Source organism: Pinus tabuliformis, chromosome 3_2 (assembly GCF_031772625.1).
Source record: "Pinus tabuliformis cultivar Carrire ecotype Pingquan chromosome 3_2, CPIR1, whole genome shotgun sequence".
NCBI lineage: Eukaryota > Viridiplantae > Streptophyta > Pinopsida > Pinales > Pinaceae > Pinus > Pinus tabuliformis.
The window spans coordinates 968462144-968485929 of NC_142302.1; the positions used below are offsets into that span (position 1 = coordinate 968462144).

At 37.2% G+C, this 23786-nt stretch overlaps 1 protein-coding gene across 1 annotated transcript in view; it reads left to right on the forward strand.

Annotated features, from left to right (window-relative positions):
- Window positions 1-22672, forward strand: part of LOC149183853 (annexin-like protein RJ4) — a 48956-nt gene extending 26284 nt beyond the window's left edge. Inside the window, exon 4 of the mRNA XM_089415111.1 lies at window positions 21848-22672. Within this exon, the coding sequence (XP_089271237.1) occupies window positions 21848-22536 (689 nt within the window). The 3' untranslated portion in view covers window positions 22537-22672. The remainder of the gene's footprint in view (window positions 1-21847) is intronic.
- The last annotated feature ends 1114 nt before the right edge of the window (window positions 22673-23786 follow it).

The following is a 23786-nucleotide window of genomic DNA, read 5'->3' on the forward strand; positions in this document are numbered from 1 at the left end:
TTTCTCTCTCCAAGACACGGACTCACAAAAACATCCTTAACATTGTAGAACTTGTTACTGAATAAACATCGTTTAAATGTAATACTATGAGTTGAGAATCTAACCTAATGATTAAATGACAAATACCAAATGAAATGGTGTCAAATAATAGCTCAATAAATGCACTATACTCAACAATATTATTTGTTATTCAACCAAGGAATATTCCATGGAGGCTCACTAACTCATCAGTGGGTGAATAAATAGCCTAAGTTGTGGAAGACAAATTCTGAGTACTACAACTAACGCCATCAACATAGCTAATGTAAGTTTGAGGGAGTATCAACATCTGCAAATCAAGTGTAAAACGAGACAAGAAGGAGAAGTAGAAGAAGATTTTAAAAAAGAAGTAAAATTTCCACATATACAAAATATGATACAACAATTTACAACGTACCCATGCAGAGGCACATGCCCCCCGAGCTTCATTTGATATGCCTACGTAAATGACAATTTACTAATAGGCAGATGAAATGAAGATTTATTGACATGATCATATGAAAGGCTTGATTTAGAGGGGGGTTTGTTTATTTTTTTAACGAGCTTGAGACAAAACTATGCTCATGAATTTCATAGATTGGTTTCATTTTTATGCGATCTTGAAACAAGAATAACTATGCTCAGACTTTGTTTCATTTTTTAGAGAGGTTGACACAGTAAAGAACCATCCTCACAGAAAATTGATCGTCTTCCAACCAGAAGAAACACATGTCAAGGGACATACCTTGATGATGGCTTCCAAGAGGTCTTCATTAGAAGGAAGAATAGTTCTCTAGGAAGAACACATGTAAAGAGGATCAATAGGGGTAAGAAAATCAGATTCAAATTACCCATAGGGTTCAACAAGTCAATTACGAGATATTAGTCAAAAGAAGTCGAGCAAACAGTGAGGGCTCACTTATATCGATAACTAAAAACTTGGGACATGTTGACACATAATTAATCCATGGTGGGGTAGTTACCACTTCCATATAAGGAACATTGAGGAATGTGGGATGATTGGTAGTCAAGTCAAGATCAACGAACGAAAGTTGGTCAATAGTCAAAATGATTCCATTGTGAGGGAAAAACATCACTCAAAAGAGGGTGGAAATGATAACTTTCATGGCATAGACATAGTCTTGCCTAAGGAGAAAATCAAAATCCAAAGGACCTTTGACTACCATAAAATCGATATAGATATTTTTTCCTTCCAGAGTAATAGGTAACTTAGGAAGGATCGCTAATGGTTCGGTTAAAAGCTAACGGATTTTGTGTAACATGCACAACCTGAGGGGAACCCAAATCTTTCCAAGAGGTTGAGCATAAAATACTAACAGAAGAACCCTCGTCGACGTTTGTGCGACGCACATTCTTACCATAATCCTTCAAAATGATTTGGAAAGGGTTAAAAGAAGGAATACGAAGCTCTGTCAGTCTACTCCAATAAAAGGAAATGGCCTCAATACTTGGAGGGTGTTCAATGGAAACAGTTGAAATGCCCCCATGCATAGAATAATATGTAGTAACAAGAAGAAACTGAGCGGTATTAAATTCAATCTCTAAAGGGAGAATGAGATCGACCGAATGTGGAATCGAAACTTGAGTGATATGTGTTTCACTCTCTAATGGAAGAGTGGGATTGACTGTACTTGGAATTAGATCAATCACTTCATCAACTGACGGTAGGTTGGGAGACATATTATGGTAACCAATTGGAAGTTGTTACTGTGGAATAGTAAGTTTTTCAACAATTTTGAGGCTTCATCCATTTGATGGCAAAGGTGACTATGATGAATCCCTGTGCATAACCTACAAGGAAACCTAACTTTACCCTTTTTCCCAAGAACCTGACAATCATTGGTCGATGGATCAACAATAAGTTGATAATAATTTTTAGACCACACTTATAACACCTTTGGAATACTAGAACAATCAATAAGAAGGTGGTCACCCTTACAAATCTTACAAGGGAATTTTGGCTTTTGGCAAACTTTAGATGGTTCTTTGATATTTTCCATACTCATAGCAATAGTTGGTTGGTTGACTTCTTTCATATCTTGCTTCTTCTTCTTCTAATTCCCTTTATTCTTCTTCTTAGCCACCTGGTTACTAGCATCAAGGTTTTTACCAAGCGAAGAAGAAGAAAGGAAGGAAGACATTTCGGGTGAAGAAGGTAAAGGGTTAACCAATGGTTGGTGTTGTTGAGACAAAGAAATTGGTTGAGGTGAAAAACTTTGTTGAGGTGGTATAGTTTGAGTATTTGGGACTAAAGAAGTTGAAAACAACCACACTGGTAAACCTATCATGAATCCAAGAAGTGACAATGTAGCCATATAAGGAGGACTGACATTTCCAAAGTTAGGAAAAGGACTAGGATTCTTGTTAATAACGATTCCTTGATCGTTAACTTCGAGAATTGTTTCCATTAGTTTCAATTAAAATATTTTTTATTAAGGATTTAAACAATATTCACAATCCACACCTAAGGTCTGTAAAAGTAAAAACAAGCAAAGAACACATGCTAGTAAATTTAAGGATTCAAACCATGCAAACAAACTTTTCATAGCAAAATCACTAATTGGATGAATTCCAACGTTGTAGAGATCAACATGAAAAGTGAATAAAGATAGAGTGGGTGGAACTAATTACTCTAGAAAACTTCTTAATGAACACGATCCGGTGCGAGTAACTTCACTTATGTCATCTCAAGTGAAGAATACCCTCCAAAAAGGTCCAAGTGAGTCTAGCCAACATTTGTTCTAGGTATGACAGAGACGTCCCCCCGCCGTCAGCTTAGGTAAAAGCCCTAAGATTATGGTCTCTAAGGTTACCACATTCAACAACTTAACCTCGGGGGACAGTCACACATTAGACGTACATGCAAGGGAAGAGTAACAAATCTCAATCCCCTTGAAGATTCCTCAACATGGTTAATTTGAGGTTTACCTTCAAGTGACTCCCATGTACCTTTCAACACCATTTTTAATACGTGTAAATCATGCTACCATAACCAATGAAATGGGGTCAATCATTCCATTGGGTCCGATATGATCTTGTGCTTAACTCCCTTGTTAGAGGAACTTCCCAAAGCCAAACAGTAATGGATGGATTTACTCCCTACCACAAGATTCTATTGTTTGTTTGCAATTTTGAAACTTAACTCACTTCCCTATTCCAAAGCCCTACAATTTGTTCTAATGTAGGTGTAATCAGCCCTAGAAAAATAAAAATTCTAATTTTTTTTATTAGCGCTATTTTTCAATGTTGTTGTTTACTCAATCGATTGATGGATGTGAATCGGTGGTTTTATGACTTGACTCAAAACGTAAATGAAATCGAATATGATAATTGTAATATTTTCAATTCGATGAAGTATAAAAAAAGTAAAGAGAGAGGTTTTTCTTTCAAATATTTACTTCAGAATGCACAACTTCTAATTTTCCAACAAAATAAATCTAATTTCAATTTTATAACTCACCCAACATCAAACTGACTATGAAACTTCTTTCAACACACAACACCCAAAATTTTTCAAAATGCAAAGAGAAAACCAACAAATTTTTTTCAAATGAATGTTATGAATATAATATTGCCAAAAGTATATTTATAATATTCTTCAGTATTGATAAAATAAAAACTTTCGTTTCAATTTCAGCAAAAGATACACCTTTATAACGAAAAATACTTTTACTTTGAAAAACTCAATTTTCAATAATTGAATAATTCTCCACAAAGAGCTAAAAGAAAGCATTCAATCTGATCATATGAAATAAGAAAGACAGGTACACAAACACAAAAATCACCAATCCTTATTTTAATGAATCAACAAACAAATAGGACAAAGCCTCTAACCCTAATTTCCAAAGACAAGAATTATTCAAAAATACAGTACAAAACTCTCATTGAAAATAACATAGACTTTATCAAACTATAAAAAAGCTTAGGAAAACATTAAAAAAAAGGTTTGGACCTAAAATTGAGAAACCCTAAATTTTTCACAAATTTCATAGACTTGTGCAGGCAAAGAGTATAATTCAGTGTGGTTGCGCATTGTGTATCATTGGAAAGTGCACAGATTTGCACATTGGTGCTAAAGAAAAACTGTGTGGACCTAAAAACTTGAGAAAGTTTTAAAAAACAAAGGTTTCAAGTGAGAAATTTTGTTCTCTAAGGGTCTAAAAGTATCGAGGGTCACAGAAAGACACATCAAAGAAATCTCGTTCCCCAATATGGTCACCAAATTTTTATGGCAGACTAATCCCTCTTGCGAACAAGAGCTATATCCCTATATTTTAAAGAAAACCTAGTAACAAACAGAACATGAATTTCTACCTTTCCTTAATTTATAACTCGGACAAGAATCATGAGATATACTAGTAACCACTTACCTTTTTATGACATGCTTTTGGAATCCCTTTAGATGCCTTCAGAGGCTTCTCCTTGTTGCTTTAGAAATCCCTTTAGTGCTACCTACAACTTCTCCTTGATGATTCAAGAGATATTTGCATAGACAAAAACAGATGAAGGATCAAAGTATCTTGCATATAAACATCAGGTAAATGAAATCTCTATCCTAACATACATCATATGATTGAATCAATACTTAGTTATAAACCTTGCAAGTGATCAAGGAATCTTGCAAGTAACATCAACATAGATGTGATTAGGAAAGAACAATTTCTTTATATTAAATATGAATAAGAAGAATCTTACAACATGGTTGCCTTGATGTTGAAAACCTCTTCCAATGGTCTTTGATCTTTCCCTTAGGGACAACATTCTTAGACCCCAATTCAGCAGCATAATTTTGAAATCCAAAAAAATATCTTCCATCCTGTAGTCCTATGCTCAATTTATAGGCAAGATAAGGAGGTTTATAGTTCCTCTTATCAAGGGATATGATGCTTAAGAGGAGGATATTAGTTCCATGAATCAAGGGATCAAGTGTAGGTACGTTGTAGTTAGAATTTTCTAATTTGCAAAAGATTACTCCATCAAAGCTTCTAGAACTTGTTTTTTGTTTTTACTTGCATGAATAGGGTTGCATGTTTATATTGGAAGAGAGAGCGCAAATTTGTGCACCTCATAATGGCCAAAATAGCAATTGCACGGTTGATGTCTAGGTAAATTGCACAAATGCTCAAAAATGGTTTTTAAGCAGTGCAGCCCAAAATTCCTTTTTTCCCTGGTATTTTTTACTTCCAACTCCATAGGGGATTCTTTTGGGACACTTCATCGGATGGCAAGGGATCCAAATCAACAGTCATGTTGACAAAATTTTGTGTAACAAGGAGGATCCAAGGTGAAAATTTATTTACTTAAGCAATCAAGGTGTATATATAAGAAATGGGGTGATCATTCACCTCCCTTGTGACTTTTGGACTACCCTCATGATTTTTTGACTTCTCTATGACCTTTTGACTCCTACATGAATTTTCACATTCTATACATGTCTCTCGGACTTCTAATTTAAATTACATTTCTCCAACATTGAATTCAGATAATCCACAAATGATGTGGCAAATGATGACCCATGACATGACACTGATGACATGGACTACATGCTGACATGGAAATGTCAAGCCACTCTTTGTTGTTTCTTTCCTTGAGTATTCTTGAGAGATTGAATATGCTCTTGTTCTTCCTCCTCCACATATCTTGGAAATAAGGTGTCTTCAATGTGATCTTGATCTTCAATTGTTGATGCAATCTGGTGTCCCTTTGTGTTTCTTAATTGATCAACTTGTTTTCACAGCTCCGAAGGTGTCTTCTAGCAGAGTCTCCTTCTCCATCTCCTTCATCATCATCCTACCATAACATGATAGAATACCCACAGCTGAAATCCACTCATGAAAAGACAATATCAAGTCTGATAAACCCCTATTCTAACATGCTTCATGATAACCACTGACTAAGCTAGACCCGGGTGACAAGCTAGGAGACAGGCTCAACGATTTCACAGTTAAGCAACTTAGGAGGTTAGGGGTCAAGATGAGCCTTGAGACTGCACAGTGTGCAGTTGAGGAAGGCTAGGGCTAGTCATTTGCACAATTGAGGCGCTCAAGATTTAAGGCTAAGGGCTTGAGGCTTGAAGACACCCACTGTGCACCGGAGGGACAAAGACCAAGGAATTGCACAGTTGTGTAGTTCAAGGCCTCAAGGTTGAGGCTTGATACTTGAGACTACACAGTGCATAGAGGAGACTAACAGAAGGAAGGGACTACACAACTATGGAGCTCAAGAGTTGACTTGATCACTAAGACTGTGTAGTGCATAGTTCTAGAAGGTAAGGAATGTGTAATGCATAGTTCAGGAAGGTTGAGTAATGTCAGGTTTCTCGATCGAGAAGTTTTCTATATTTGGATAAGTGTGGGATCAGTGAGGCCAAAGTGAATAGTGATAAGACTTTAGCATGATCACACACTTAGAATACTTGATGAAACAACATATATCATCTGGAACACATGAACAACATACTTTCATCAATACATTGTGACAACTTTTCCCAAGTGTGACACTAAAGATACACTTCGCAACAATAGTGATGAAAATTGTGTGGAAATTCTTGAAACTCTGTAAATGAGTATGATACATGTATATATGATAAGAATGACTCATTAAAAAAAATATTATCCCTTGAAACAAACCCAAACAAAATTTGTGTGATGTGTGATGCTTGTCCTGTTAAAAGACGACACTTTGATTTTATTTCAAATGGGACAAGAATACTTAAATAAAACTCATGTGATGACTCTTATTACTTGTGATGATAGTATGAAGAGTCAAAGTAGGCTCCGAAATTTGGATGTAGGCCAAAATTTTGGAGGTTGTTGTAGCAGCAACAAGACTTGGTGACACACTGGTAGAATTTCATATTCTCTACCTTGGTTAGTTCTTTTGTGCAGGTTCTAGTTCCTCGTGGAATATTGATTCATCATTTAGATCACTTTAGTTTCCCCACTTACCCCATGCATAAACATAGTCCCATTTATTTTTCCTTGATTGAACACAATCATAGAGATAGCCATATCGGAACGTTTCGAATTAGGAGAAGGGTAATGTTATTTGCGACTTTTAGATTTTCAAAGTATATTTTTTAATCTCTAGTGTTGCGCTACTATTAGCAGGCCTGGACAGTACCCCGACAAAGTCATTTTAGGAACACAAACATTTGTCTGTTGCCAGTGAGTAATTTTCTCTTGTTCCAAGAGCTCTTGATGGAAAAATTTCCAAAAGCACATTTTCCATAGTGAAAGAATTAGAATTCACATCCACATGTTGCATTGGATCAAATATTGTCAAAGCCTCATTCACTTTTCCATTTTGTGAATACATTGTAGTCATTGCATTCCATGACACCACATTTATTTTATTCATGTTATGAAAAATGTGGCCCATGCAATTTGTTCTCCCTTGCTTGGCATACATGTCTAAGAGAGAAAGCACCCAAAAAAACACTTGACTCAAAGTCACTTATAATTACATTATATAGAAAATCCTTGCTCTAGTTCAGAGCTCCTAAACATCTTAATGTGGACAACACATTAGCATGACTAATATAATTGAGTTCCATATCTAAACCATGTATTTGATTAAAGAGTGTCAGGGCCTTATTGGAATCTCCATTTTGGGCATACCCATAAATCATGGCATTGCACGAGATCAAATTTATGTTGAGTATTTTGTTGAACACTTGGCATGCATTTACAACACTTCCACATTTCCACACGTCTATAAGACCAACTGCCACAAAAGAACCTATATCGATCACACTTTTGACTATCTCAATCACATTTTCCATTTAGAGTAGTCTAACGAGACCACAAATTCACTTGGAAAATAGTGGAAATTTCAGTATGATTTTTGTCAAAATTCGGCATAAATTTTGGGAAATATGGATTATAGTTGTAAAACTGCAGGATTTTAAGTTCCAAGGGGTTTTTGATGGTGTTGAAACCATTTCTAACATCAAAAAAATGATTCAAATGCTCCTATGATTATATTTTTGAAGAAAAAAATCACCAGATTCTGGCAAAAAATAATGTTCCAGGCAAATTTGTGGCTTCGGTAGACAAACACCTTTCCATACATGTCTATAAGACCTATCGCACACCTTGAGTAAAAAGTGAAAGTGAAATTATTAGTTTTTATACCTTATCTTACATTTGATTATACAATATGAGGGCTTTTCATGTCACCCCATCTTGAAATGTTCTATGATCATGATATTCCATTATACAACATTTTGTTTGCACATTTTGTCAAACAGTTGGTGTGAATTGTTCAGATTACCGAAATCAATATACATGGGAAGAAGTTTGGTTTCAAAAGATATGGTATGGTTAAAACAGTCTCCAAGAGCGAGGGAATGGACTTGTTTGAGGTTGACTAGGATTATGCATGCATACAAGTGATAACCACAGCAACCCACCATGGTTTCAATGTGGGAGTTAAGGGCATAAGCTTCTAAATTCCACTTGGAATTTGTGGGTTTTGTATTTTTACAGCTTCAGCGAGACCATGAAAGAGTGAATATGAAGATATATCTGATATATTTATGTTTATGCATTTCAAAATTGTTGTGTACAGCTCCTAAATGGAAAAAATAATAAATAAATGAATTTAAAAGTGGACTTTATTTTTTTGGGACGTGGCAAAAGCCAGAGCATCTAGCATGTGTGAAACCTTACTCTCTTATGGATTACCAGTGGCCCTTACAAACCACCAGTATTTAATTACATGTGGCGTGATTTTCCTTGGATAATAGTGACGAGTCAACTTGCATTAGTGGATATAATTTCGTCATGGATTTCCTCACTTTTGGTTATTGAACTAAGTTATTATAGGTTTTCCCATTGTATAAGATAGAGTAGATGTTACGGGCCCAAGTATGCCCTAAAACTATTTTTATTTGACTAAGAGTTGATCTTACATGGACGTAAGGAAGGCACAAAACTCAAAATCATTTGGTAGGAGTGAAAGTCTACCCCTTTATTGACCACCAACGGGTAATTCTAGGTGGTGTGGTTTTCCTTGAATAACAATGATGAGCCAGCCTACATTTATGGATAGAAACCAACAATGGTTGTCCTGATGCGAGTTTAACAACTAAGTTATGATATATTTTGCCACTATGTAAAAAAAAAAAAATATTAGGAAAGAGTGAAGTGTTTTAAAATATCAACTTAGATACATCTAAACTCCAGATCTACCAAGTGTCAAGAGGGATCAAATCCCCTGAGATGTAAACATAGTTTCACTCAGATTTGATCCCTCTTTGCTCTAGGTAGATCCAAAGTTAAGATGGATCTAGGTTGGTTTAATTCCCCCCTTTAAATAGGCTATATTGCACATGAATACCATGTGTTCTCATACCATGAGGTATTTTTTATTTTTTTATTTTTTTTGGTCAATCAATAAAACTTCTTTATATTATCCAAAAATTGTTGATTACATTATGTTGGTCTGCGGCTCTCCCCGCTTCACTCCGACTGGATTTGTTAACAAGGAGAACTAGACAAAAACATAGAATATATACCCAGTGATTACATATTTATCATGGACAAAATGCCCATATATACCAAAAAACGAGCAAAACTTCTACATACCCTACAGATTTCATATTAAGGAGGGGGGTTTCGAGCTTGATTACTTGGGTTAGCTACTTTCCCACGATATTCATGTATATGGAAGTCAGTATGGGCCAATCATGCTTCCACTTCTTCCATCCGTTCATTGTTGTGATGTTGACTACGTCTCAGGGTAGCAACTTGTTCCAAGACCTCATTTTGACCGAATTGCACATCATTAATGTAAGCCACCAACTCGTTTTGATCCTCATTTATGTGCTATGAAAGGATGCCCAAGTTGGCCTGGATACCTCAAAGTCTTTTTTTTATTGTCTCTAGAGATGGTGTCTAAACCACATGGCCCAGGAAAGGGTCGAGGGTGTGGGAAACTTCCCCTTCCTCAACAACACCTTTTGCCTCGTTCACATCTTCTCGAGTGTCCATGTGCCCCCAACGACCACCTCTGCAAGGACAACCACTTTATTGAATCATCACCGCTTCTCGAACACAACCATTTTGATTGTACCACACTCTACTGACAAGGTCCTAGATGTTGACCTCCTTCAATGACTACCACTAAGAGTGCCCCTCATGATGTCTTAGTTCCACAACTAGACCATAGAATTTGGTCATATGACTGCTGACAAAGAAGAACCCAAGAATTATTTTTCCAACCCTTACAAGCTCAAAAATCTGAGAGGAAGGGGGCCAAGACGACAAAGAGGGAAAGAAGAGTCTCAAGTCTAGACACTTACACCTCTCCGGGCCTTTAAAGACAACGCACAAAACTCCCACTACCTAGATAGGGCCCTAAGAGGAAAGGAGAAGCCACCAAGAAATATGCTTGCTACCATATGTGATACACGTGACTAACCACCCAGACACCTTCACCAGACAGGGAGGGATGGGACGATAGCTCCAAAGTATTTTTGTTAAGAACACCTCATAACCATAGAAAAAGAACCTATAGACCCAAAATAGAACCCAAATGTCGAGGATATAGGTCTGAACAATGATGAAAGTTGAACCATCTTTCAGTAAAAGGCTAAGGTGGCATAGAAAGAACAACTCCCACCAAAATTAACACAATCAGGATAGAGAGAGAAGTTGAGAGCCCTAGAAGAGTCCCCTCCCCCAATGCAAATCCTATAAACTAGAGTCCAGTTGAAATGTAATAGCATATGAAAAGGTTACCTATCTAAAAATCCCACTACATAAGCATGCAAGGTGAGAACGAGTGCCCAAATCCTAGCTTGTTGGGATGCTTTCAAAGTTTGGTCCACTAGCCACAGGACCCACACCCACTCCAGCCCAATTCACCTGACAACTAACAGGTATTTGTAGGGCACTTCGGAGCAGCACCCAGCAAAATTTTCACTAACATGCTCTCCTCCCTGCCTGTCATGCATTTCACAGACACAAATTATTTCCATTACCATTGCCTGCCAAAGCCAAATACTCTAGTTTGCCTCACGATTGATGTGATGTTGATCCCAAGTGTTCCTGGACATACCACGTCGCATCTAATTACCTATGCGTGGTGTGATCCTTAACGCTCTCTAAAATTCCTATGTCGTAATCCATAAGAAGTTTCTTTCTTCAAGAGATTAAGGAGATTACTTGTAGTTTTATCATCCACATCTAGTGGCCAACGAGAGGAAAAATATCTGTGAAGTGCTATTAATCCCTGATTAGCGAGTCAGTCTTCCACTTGGTTCTTTGAGTGACAGATGTGGGAAGTGATTACGTAGGGGAAGGACTTTAGAGATTATTGAATACATGAAGCTTGGGCTATTATCTTCCAACTTTTGATAGCCTTATTTGGAGGAGATCCCAGCAACAATTTCTAGGTGTCCGTTATGAATAAGGTTGAATCTCCAGTGATTTGAATGTTCAAAATCTATAATCGAGATGCCAATAAGATCCCTTTTCCAAGGGTAGTAAATTCAGCCACATTATTAGTTGTGGAGCCACAATAATCTGCATAGTAATAAACTAGTTCTCCATTTGAATCTCTTAAAATGCCTCCATATCCTATTAGGCCTAGGTTGCCTTTTGATGTTCCATCAAAGTTAAGCTTCACAAATCATTCCTCAGGGGGGATAAAGAAATTTATGAAGCTACATGGACCTAGATCCAATTATCTAGGTGGGGAGATGAGAGAACCTAGCGAGAGGCCCAAATTGACAAGGATCAAGGTTTCCTCTCCCTTAGCCTTCCAATTGTCATCTCTCCAGTTTTCCATCAGAATGGTTTCTTGTATATTCCTTTTAGTGGTTTTCCATATCTCTAGGGTAGAAACTAAATGATATTTGAAGATGATCTTGTTCCTACCTTTCCATAAGCTCCACATAAGATTCCTTTCACTAGAACACGCGCTCTGTTGACAATCAATTTTTTGAATAGTGAAGCCTACTATTTCTCTATAGTATTCATGAGAGTATTCAATGATTTGTCCAGATTCCTTAAAGCGGTCATCCCATTCTCCCATAAAACCTTGCTTTAGGGCAGGATTTAAGAATGTGCTCATGATTGTTCCTAACTTCTATAGACCACACATATGGAGGGACCATTATATCCTTTTCTGATGATTTGATACCAGGTTAGCAATTTACACCTTTCTACCAACCATAAAAAATGAGTGACTTTTGGCCATACGTTTTGGCACCAAATTTTCCTCCATATCGGGTCCTATGGTTGGTAGTTTTGGCCAACTACTAGGGCATATGCTTCTCGAATATTAAATACACCTTAAGATCGGCCCCATCGTAGAATATTTTCTCCTTCCCTAATATGGAGACGAAATTCATTGAGAATTTGTTGTTATAGATGCTAGTAATGAGCAGTCTCTCTTCCCTGTCGTTCCTCGTCTGTTTTCCATTCTCACCATTCAGCATTAGGATTGGGAACCATGAAATAGTCTGCTACCCTCTTGTCTTTTTGTCTCATTGTGAGGGATTTTACTGGGTCTGGAGTTGTTATTTCCCTTATTTTAGGTAGTTGCTGCCAAGAGTCCTCCTAGAACCATGTTTATTTCCCTCCTTGGGTCTCCCAGAAGAAGTGTTTTTTGATAATGTAACTGTTTGATCGTGATATATTCCAGATACTGGAACCAGGTGGACTCTCATTGGATCTGATTCTATTTTCTTTGTTCCCGCCATCGCTATATTTTTTGTCTCATATCTATTTCCATAGCTTTGACTTCCCTTGAATCCATCTCCACTAAAGCTTTGTGGTCACTACCTTATTGAGAAGTTATGGGTCATGGAGCCCCAATCCATCACATTTTTTTGGGAGGCAAAGCTTCTTCGATGAAACGAAGGCCCATTTTCTACATTTGTTTGTTCCTTGCCACAAGAATTTTCTAAAGGTCACCACGATTTCCTTATATATACTTTGGGGTGTTGATATCTGGTAGGTGGAAACTACTTGCAATATTGCTTTCAATAAGGTTATGCATCCAGGAAGATTTAGTGCTCTAAAGGTCCAGTCTGATAAACATTTGGATAACTTGTTGCAGATCTCTTTCCAAACCGATATCCATAAAGGATTAGCCACTAGGGGGATGCCTAGATATTTGGTCGAAGGACTTTAATTGAAAAAATCATCATATGAGCCAAGAACCTTTGAATTGGTTGCAGTGTATTAAAGAATAAAATATTAGAGTTGGCATTGTTTATCAACATATATGTGGCTTCTTGAAACTTTTCCAGTATTGATAGCAGAGCTTGTGTTTCCTAAATTGAGGGTTCCCTAAAGAGCATGTTGTCGTCCATGAATTTATGTTGCATCATTGGGTCATCCAAGGGATGAATATTGATACCCTTTAATCTGCCTTGACATATCATTGATTGAATTTCTCTCCCTAGCCCTTCCACAACTAGAATGAATAAGAAAGGAGACAGAGGATATCCCTGGCGTAAACTTCTGGATGATCAAAAGTTTGGTGATGGGTATACATTGATAAGGATCGAGAAAAAAATGGTGGACATCAATAAATAGATCCACTGGATCCAATGATCATTGAATCCAAAGGATTGCAGGGACCGAATGAGGAATTTCCAGCTTAGCCTGTCATGTGCTTTTGAAAGGTCCATCTTTATCAGCATACCTCGTTTTTTATTGGTCTTCAATGTGTGGATGATTTCATGAGCAGTAACGATCCCATCCAAAAAACATTGTCCTTCCATGAAGCCTATTTGTTATGGGTTGACAATCTAGTGAAGCATCGTCTTTAATCACCTCACTATAACTGACAATATGATTTTATAGATCACATTGCACAATACAATGGGACGAAATCCACTAGGATCATCATCCTCACTTGATTTTGGGATTAACATTATGAAAGTGGCATTTAAACCTGACTAGATGTAAGGTCCCACCTTACCAACCATGAGTATTATAGAGAAACATTGAACACTAAGACCTAAAATACGATACACATTTTTTTACAAGACATAAAAGTTAATGCAGGGCCATCTTTTGGCATTGCTATCATTTACCCTATGAACTAAATTCTACTAACTAACCCATGGTAATTTTAATATTCTCATCAAAGCTACAAGGATAATGGTTTCATTAAGGTCCAAAATTTATAACCATAATACTTGCTTCTCAAGCTCAAAAATCACATTTAAAAGAAAGAGACTTTAGAGGGATGAATAAATATCAAACTTTACAAAACTTAATTTCCAACAAGCTAATTGTTCATTATGTTGCAATTAAATGTATTCAAGATCAATTAATTTGATTTAATTCCAAATAACATTCCTATGAATTCTTTGCTTAAAAGGAGAATTCAACTTCTATAGGAGTGGTATCCAATAATTATGAATTCATATGTAAGCTAACGTTACAACAATTCACTTACCAAAATTTGACTTCATGAGCATGAATTTTAACTCAATAGAATTATCATGCATATTCATTGAGACATTTCCAGAAACACCTTGGTTACAAATCCTAATTTCACTTATGCATCTTTATAGAGAATTCATAAATACAATTAGCTACAACCATTGAGGCGTTATGACAAACAATTTACAAGCATGTAATGTACAACCATTGAGACATTTTAACAAATAGTTTGTAAACATGCAATCTACATCCATTGAGGCATTTTAGAAAAGAGTTTGCAAGCATGCAATGTACACCCATTGAGGCATTTTGTCAAACACTTGACAACCATAAGCTCTTAAGGAAATTTCACAACAATTAGCTAACATGAATCTAATATTTTAACATGTCTTCAATGATTATCAACATGTATATTATTACATAACCTCATTTTTCATTGTCTCACAGTAATGCCAATAATTCTTGAATTGAACGCAACAAACAAGAAGAACTATTAGCCATCTTCATTGATGCATTTCTACAAACACTTCAGGAACATGAATGACTACAAACATTCAGGAAATTTTACAAATAGCTTGCAGCCATGCAAGCTACAACAATTGGAGAATTTTGACAAACAGTTAGCGGTCATGAAATAAATTTCCATAAAGATGTTTAAACTATCAGAGTATCAACCATTGAGACATTAAAAAAAAATCAAAGTGTAGGAGCTTAATTAATTTCATCAATACAACTCAGCAGGGAAATCCAAGGTGGAAAAACTTTTGCAAAACCAAACAATAGGAAATCTATACAAGGCAGCTACAAATCTGAAAAATTGACTAGATTAGAGAATCAGAGTCTGAAAACCTTTTTTTTAATAAAATTGGGGGTTACATGGCCTTAAGTACGTATACCACCTGATGTTGAGTTAAGCCATATAAAAAATGCCCAGGGTTATGATTCTTTAAAACAACAAAAAGGGGATCCCTACTATCTCATTTACCAATTTTTTCAAACACATGGAATGAAAACTTCATCTACAACTTTACGTGAGGAAAGACAACCCAAAATTATGCTACTAGAAGATGTTCATTGAATTTACACATTTCTAATTCCACGAATGATTTCTTGAAACATTTTACAACGTACAAGCTTCCTCATTAGACATAATTTTACAAGCTTATTGAAACCACTACTACATTTTGACAAACACATGGCAACCCTGAACGTTACAACCATTAAGGCTTTCTGTCAAAATGCTAACAGTACTATACCAAAAAATTGAATCAAAAAGCATTGAATAATTAATAAGATTATGAGACATATTCCATAACTGAAAATTACTTCAAACTTACCTCAAGCCTTTGATCTTCCAAACCATATCTTAGTTGCCATTATTTTTTCATTATTATTTTAAGGGGTGATCCAGTGATTCCTCCAGGTATATTCTAGATGTGTCCATTTCCTTACTTCTCTGATAGGCAGCAAGTTAGAACTTATTCATGCATAATTATTTGCATATATAAAAATAATAATATTTTCCATTCAATAATGTTTTCAAAAACTTGGAAACATATCGTGAAACCCTTTCTAAAACATGTCTCTAATTACCTATTTCAATTAAAATGAAACAAAACTATAACTCATGAAACTCTTACCCAACTCCTTTGAGAATTCCTTATTGTAATTACCTTTAGAAATATTTGGCTTTCCTTTCTCAAATGCTACGATACCAAAGTTAGTACAATAAACTACACCAATAATAGTTCATGTTGGCATTATGATGCATGTGTTGTACTTGATGGCAACCCACTCGTAGAAGAACAACTCACTTATATATAACTAGATGAATCTATAGAAGAGATATCAGAAGTGACAGAATACATGAGATGAAGGACAGCTCAAAGGAATCAGATGACAGTTCTCTGTATGACAAGTTAGCTTTGCCATCAAGTCCAACGGGGGAGATTGTTGGCATTATGAGACAAGTGTTGTCCTTGATGGAAAATCACACAGATGACAGATCATAGTGCAACAGCAAAGAGTTGATGATCAGACTACAAAGAATGAAGAAAATAAGGTATATGCAAGTTCCTCTTAGCAAAGTCGCGTATACACGCGGGATCACCGATCAAAAGACGTGTATGCGTATACACGCACTTTCATGCAAGGGAAGGTGCGTACATTGGGTTTTGGTCCATGGTATTTAGTCCTTGGTATTTGGACCTATGGTTTTGGACCATGGTATCTCGTCTAAAGTATTGATCCCAGGTATTGGGTCCATGGTATTGATTATTTATGGTTTTGGATCATGGTATTGAGTAAGGCCTAATACTATAAAAGGAGAAGGAGATCATTAGGCAAATGGATTGAGAAAGTCTTGAATATCTGATGAAGCATGAGATCCAGTATACAGGTTATGGGTTCATGATTCATTAAGCTAAGGAGGAATCTCAACGATTGATGGAGAACAAGATCTAAAGATAGATCGGGATCAAATGGCTTGGAATGAATCATCTCTATACGGTTTGATCTTGTTTAGTCTAGATATGTATACATACGCATATAATGTTCTGTAAATGTTATGATCTAGGTAAAAATCAAGTTTGAAATAGCTGCAAATCATGAAGAATATTTACAGATGTATACGCTGGTATTTCTGGTTGTTGATGAGTTTTGATGACTATTTACTGGTGTCAGTATTCTGCATATTCAGCTTGGTTGATCATGTTTAACTTTAGTATTGATGGATGAGATCTATAATGGATCTGGATCAGAATGTCTTATCTTCATGAGATCTGATGAAATAGATCTAGTTGCTGACATACATATTATCCTTGTATATGTAATGATCTGGGTATGTCTAAAGTCAAGAAGTGCAGCAAAGTTATGAATAAGTAATTAATGACATATACGTTGGTTCGACTTGGTGAAGTTGCATATACACGCAGGTTTGGAACTTCCAAGTAGCGTATGCACTCTGATGCATGTTTTGTGATGATACAGTTGGTTCTGAATATTGTTGCAGAGTTCGGTGTTCTTCTCTGTGTTCTGGTGACTGCCTTTTGTTGACAGGGCTTTAGTGTTTTAAGTATTGGGTGATTCAGAGATTGATGATGCAGGTGTATTGCAGTAATGATTGATTTTGTGCTTAAATGATATTGATGGGTCCAGTATGAAAATTGGATGAAACGTGGCTTTTAGATTATTTGTTGTGCTTCAGGAGTATCCAATATGAAAATTTAAGAAACGTGGTCCCTGGAGGAAGAAAGAGAAGGTTGTAGCCTTCTGTAGGTCGACACCTACATACTAGTACATCAGCTAGTGCAAGAGCCAAGGGGGTGGTAGCACCCTTCCAGTAGCAGCTGGAAAACGAGTGAAGGATTGGAGCATTCAGTAGGCCGGCACCTACGTACTAGTAAATGGATCGGCTAGTACAAGAGCTAAGGGGGTTGTAGCTCCCTTCCAGGAAAAGCTGGCGAACGAGAGAGGGTTGTAACTCTCTGCAGATAGCAGCCTGCGTACTGGTAAAGACTGCACCAGTACAGAAACATTGTAAAAAGAACTTTCTAATTAAAAGAAGATAGAGACGAATTGTAGCAGGGGGTTTTCACCCACATTGGGTTTCCTCCTTATATCTGGTGTTCATGTGTGCTTCTTGTGTGTGATGATCTGTTCTGTTTTACTGCACCTGCTTACTATTCATATGGTTAATAAAGTTTTGATGCACTAGCTAAAGATCAACATATAATGGATTAACTAAACCATAAGTATTCAGGATATACGCTAGATGCATTAGACACAGTTGCGTATACATGCGGGTTCCATTAACTGAAGTAGCGTATATATATCTAAGTATGGAAATGAAAAAGTTTTATTGATTTGCTAATACTGATTCACCCCCCCCCCCCCCCCCCCCTCTCAATATTATTTCCAACAGTTCCAACATGAGATCTAAACATCCATACATATATACCATTCTTAGTCTTCATTTTCAACTAGCCAATAAGATTCCAGATAACATAACCTTAAACCAAAATTAGATGCTTACAACAATTTAATTTTCTATTTTTTTATGTGAATACTATACTAAAATTTCAGGATAATAAATTTATACCTGATGAGATGTGAAACTCCAATTGCTGAGAATATGATCCATCTCTTATTCCTTAACCAACTCATTTGAACCATATCCAGGGAGAACTTCTCCCCCTGGAACCCCCGAGTTGTAAGGGCTCACAAGAAACACCAAAATATAGTAGTAGAGAGTTATACGAGGCAAGATGAGGAAGATAAGTTTCAATTCCTTTCAATACCTGATTTGAAATTATCATAAACTAAAACTGATGTAGAAGTGATTAGCCATTAATGATTTGAATGTTAGCTCAAAGCACGGAAATCGAGGAAAACTACTTGAGAAGAATACTTTACGACAGCTGTTTAAACACAAAAAGATGCATAACAGAAGTGAAAACACTAAAAACATAGTTATACTAGACAACTATATTGATGACGGAGTTTGTCCCTGATGGACTACGTCTCCGGGTCCACTTTCAAGATGGGCGGCCATTTTTATTAGGAATGAAAAGAAAGGAGTCTATTATGTTAAACTCACATGGACAGCAAGACAGATATAAAAGATAAAACATGCAATTCAATTTTTATTAACAAGAGATTTACATTTATAGTACATTATGTGACTCTTGGGTTTCAGATCCCAAGGTCTCTTGGACTGCTTAGTCTATCCGGCTTCCACACTAACCCATTTAGGATTAGGTGTCCAACATTCCCCCCCTTAATCCGAAGGGTTATGTATGAGTCCAAGAAGAGAGCTGTAATAAAAAATGTGCAAAAAATGCATGGCAGCACTAGGTTGAATGTGCTCTATGAAGTGTTGGTATAAAGAGCGGTGGTTTAAGGATGACCACCAACACTGGAACGCTTAGTGCAGTTCCCGGAACTCTTCCAAAACTGGCAAGAAACTGAAGTTTTCTGCTAGAGGAAGTGATCCTATTGTTTTAAATAGGGAAACCTTCAACCATAAAAGGGAGGTCTCACCCCGCATAAAAGGTAAAACTTCAACCTGAAAAGGGAAGTCTCAACCTGTGATGGTTTAAGGATGACCAACAACTCTGGAATGCTTAATGCAATTCCTTGAACTCTTCCAAAACTGGCAAGAAGCTGGTGTCTTCTGCTAGAGGAAGTGTTCTCAATTTTGTTCCTGGAACTCTTCCAAAACTGGAAAGAAGCTGAAGTCTTCTGCTAGAGGAAGTGTCCTAGATTGCCAACTGAAGGCATGTTCATGGGCATCTTTGTCTCTGGCTACAACTCTGAAACTGGTGTGGCAGGTTGTGGCTCAAGCTCGCTTGATGTGGCTTTGAAGCTTGTAGATGACCATCATTTCCCCCCCTGTCAGATACAAGGTGAGATGATGGAGAAAACTCAGCTGCAAGACTTTTCAATACTCTGGAACAAGTTCTAACATGTGTTTGGAATATATTCTTGGCTGTTGATGCCCATTGCCAAGAAGCGATCCATCCAAGATGAATCTTTGTTCTTGCGGGACGTTTATTTCTGAAGCATCTGTGTGAAGAATGACTGGTTTTATGACAGTGCTTACATGGATGAAGATCAAAACAGTGATCTTTCAAATGGCCAACTCGGTCACAGTGTTGGAATTTCACGATCTGTTGTTTTTGTTGTTGTTGTTGCTGTGGAAGAGGGGCAGAGTCTGGAACAGCTGAAGCTGAACTGTCATGAAGAGCAGCTGAACTGTCATGAATGAATCCAGCACTCTGAAACTGAATGGGTTTGGCATAGTCTGGAATATGAAAGGACAAGTCCTTGTCATATCCAAGACTAGTTATGTGCTTGTTGTGGACAAGCTGTTCCCAAGGTCTGATGATGGGCTTGGGAAGTGCAAACTGAGTTTCTGCATCTGCATGTACATCTGCTGCTTTATTGGATTCTGGATCTGATTCAACCTCAATCTTACTAATTTCACCACTTGCTGGTTTAACTTTGAACAACATATTGTTTTGAGCAGAAAACAATTTGGAATGACAAATTTGTTGAAGCTCATCTTGCTGGAACTGAGATTCTAGTTGCAAAAAATCAATCTTTTCTTGTGCATCATGCAGGCAGGTCTGAATGTCACAAAGAGTGTCTTTGCTAACATTTACCTTCCCACCAATAGTGGAGTGTATTAGTGTATTCAGTAACTCTAATACATCATCAAATCTAGCCATTGTCTCAACAAAGAAATGAACACTCAACAATCCTAGTGGAGACTATAGCAAGTCTAGACAAACCCCAGCTATTGAAGATATCAAAAATTAAGAATATCAGTTTGAAAAATAAATTGTCCAATACCAGACTTTCAGAAATTTTGTTCTTTAAATTCTGTAGAAATTTCACATCTGACTAGACCTTTTAAATTAAGTTACGTAGCTGATTCCTTCAAACTTTATAGAACTTGCCTCTATATCCCTTCTGGAAGCTCAGGAATGCAAAAAGAATAAAAAATCCACGAATACCAGCAATGGAGACACGGCTCAAACTCCACGAATATACACAAGGGTAGCTCAACCTCTTCCTTCAATAACAAACCCAAGAATCTCAACCTCTTTTTTTTTTATTGGAAATGACCCAAATGATGTAAAAAACTTCACCGAAGGTATTCAAAAGGCACTCAACTAATTCCAGCTAAGAATTTAGCCAATCACTAACAGATTTGTGTCCAGCAAGAATGAGAGGCTCAAAGTCCTTCCAACACAGATACAATAGATATGTTTCACCAAGATACGCTTTGTATGGATGCACAACTAGATGACTTCTTCCTTCTTTGAAATTCGAACTTCAACTACAGGAATGGATTACATATACCTTTGATATATCAACTCTAATAATAACAGAGATCTGAAGTAGAATATACCAGCAAATGTTAGGAAGAACAGTGGTTGTAGATAAGTGTTATAACATCAAAGAAGCTCCATCATTACAGAGAAAACACCACAGTAATAATATATGAAACGTATTCAGTTCCAAGACAGAGAAATATGGAGTGTCTTCAATATATTCACAGCCACACATCCAATGAGATGAGGAAGTTTGAGACCCTCTATAGCAGAGGTACATCACCAAACATCACTTCCAATAGTCTATACTCATTAAGATTTCAAGCATTGGTACAGTGATATGCTACTCAACTGAAACAACCACAGAAAATACAAGTTTGTAGCCTTGGGGCTAGATCATTCTTTATGCCCTTACCCTCTCCCCAACTACAACTCGCACAATCTTCCAGAATGATTTTCTGTTTGCATTTTGTTCACACCAGCAACTTACAGGAAGAGCACAACTCACTGTGATGGAAAACTCAACCTATTTCTTAGACTAAAGTCGGCCACTAGAAGGGAAAAGAATTACAGTGCCAGTTCCAATAACGACCCCATCTGAAAACTCTAAGCGCCTGAGGAAGGCTTTTGAAGAGTGGGGCACAAATGAGAAGTCAATCATACAAATATTAGGACATAGAACTGTAGCACAACGCAAAGTAATCCGTCAAAGTTATTTTCAACTGTATGAAGAGGATCTCTTGAAGCGATTGGAATCTGAGCTTTCAAGTGACTTTGAGAAAGCTGTATTCCTTTGGGTACTAGATCCAGCTGAATGTGATGCGGTCATATCTCATGATGCAATAAAGAAGTGGAATGGAAAGAATATATCGCTTTTAGAAATTTCCAGTGCTCGATCTTCGGCTGAACTATTGATGGTGAGGCAAGCATATCATATTCGGTACAAAAAGTCCCTCGAAGAAGACGTGGCTGAAGATTTCCAAGATGCAGTGCGAGTTGTGATCAACTATATTTGCTATCCTGAAAAACACTTCACAAAGGTTTTGTGCTTAGCGATAGAAAAACTTGGGACAGATGAAGATGCACTAACACGGGTGGTTGTAACACGTGCGGAAGTTGACATGAAGCATATCAAAGAGGCATATGCTAAGAGGACCAGCAAGACTTTGGAACATGCAATAGCGTCTGAAACCTCTGGAGACTATCAGGATTTTTTGCTTACATTGATAGGCAAAGATCATGCTTAAGCTCATTCATCCGAATGGCGCCTTTTGAAACATTTATGCCTGAAATGAAGAGCTTTAGAATCTTAATAATTTCAAGCACACAACCTGTAGACACTTTTCTTTGAGTAGTTTCAAAGTTGTCTCGACTCACTGGATCATAAACATAATGCACAATTCATGTTGTTAACATCACCATCTGATGCAGCTTAAAAGGGACTAATTTTTTTTTTTCTTTCGAGTAATGATCCCGATGGAAAATCATGAGAGCCGCGTAGATCAATATACAAAGACTCTAAATAAATTTGGAATTTGACATTTTCATTAAATTGTAGGCGAGTGGGCCGCCTTTTCATTTCGGTTTCTGGACCAAAAGATTACATCGAGCCTGGTGCTATTCCATGTCAATGAATGTTGCAAACCATGTTACCAATATATATCACTGTATATATATCACTTTAAAATAGCGCACATTCAATATTAAAACAGCGCATTCAATATATATCACTGTATATAACCATGCTACCAATATATATCACCGTGTATATATCACTTTAAAAACAGCGCAAATGCAGTTTGATACCACGAACGCAAATCCAAAAATTTAGATGTTTAAGAGCAGCTTTTTTTTAAAAAGGAGTGTATCATTTTAAGAACTTCGTGTAGCCCTATAGCAACAATGTACACGAAGATGCAGGGTCTTTATGCCACGGAGATAGAATCGGAGCTTGTCACTGATCTAAGTACCGCACTCCCTCAATTTCCAGCTGAAGAACCAGACGGAAAACCAATAGCATTCCGGAGGATTCTTCTTAACACTTGCCAAGAAGCATTTGAAGGTGCAGACAATCTGCGAGCAGAAATCAACGCACAGGTATAACGGCCTCAGCGTTAGGTAGTGCCACCTTAACCAGAGAGGGCGAGGAAGAAATTATGACATGGTCTGACTGCTTAGAGAGCGATAGAGGCAGAGAGCGTTTCCAGAATCCACTGGAGCCAGGGAGTAGGCGCAGATTTCAGAGCGTTATGGCAGAGTATGGCACGGTAAACGAATAGGGGCAGCGTACCAAAACAACGTTTAATGCATGGCACAGCGCTTTCAGAATCTTACTACAGTCCAGATGGTCAAATTGCAGGTTGTCCAGCTGATCTCAAGGACATTTATGGACAGAGCGCAGTGGTGACAGAGGCGTTGATGACAGAGGCGTTATAAGGCAGCGCTTGAAACGAATATGGCAGAGGGCCAGGACTACTCATAACAGAGGAATGGCAGC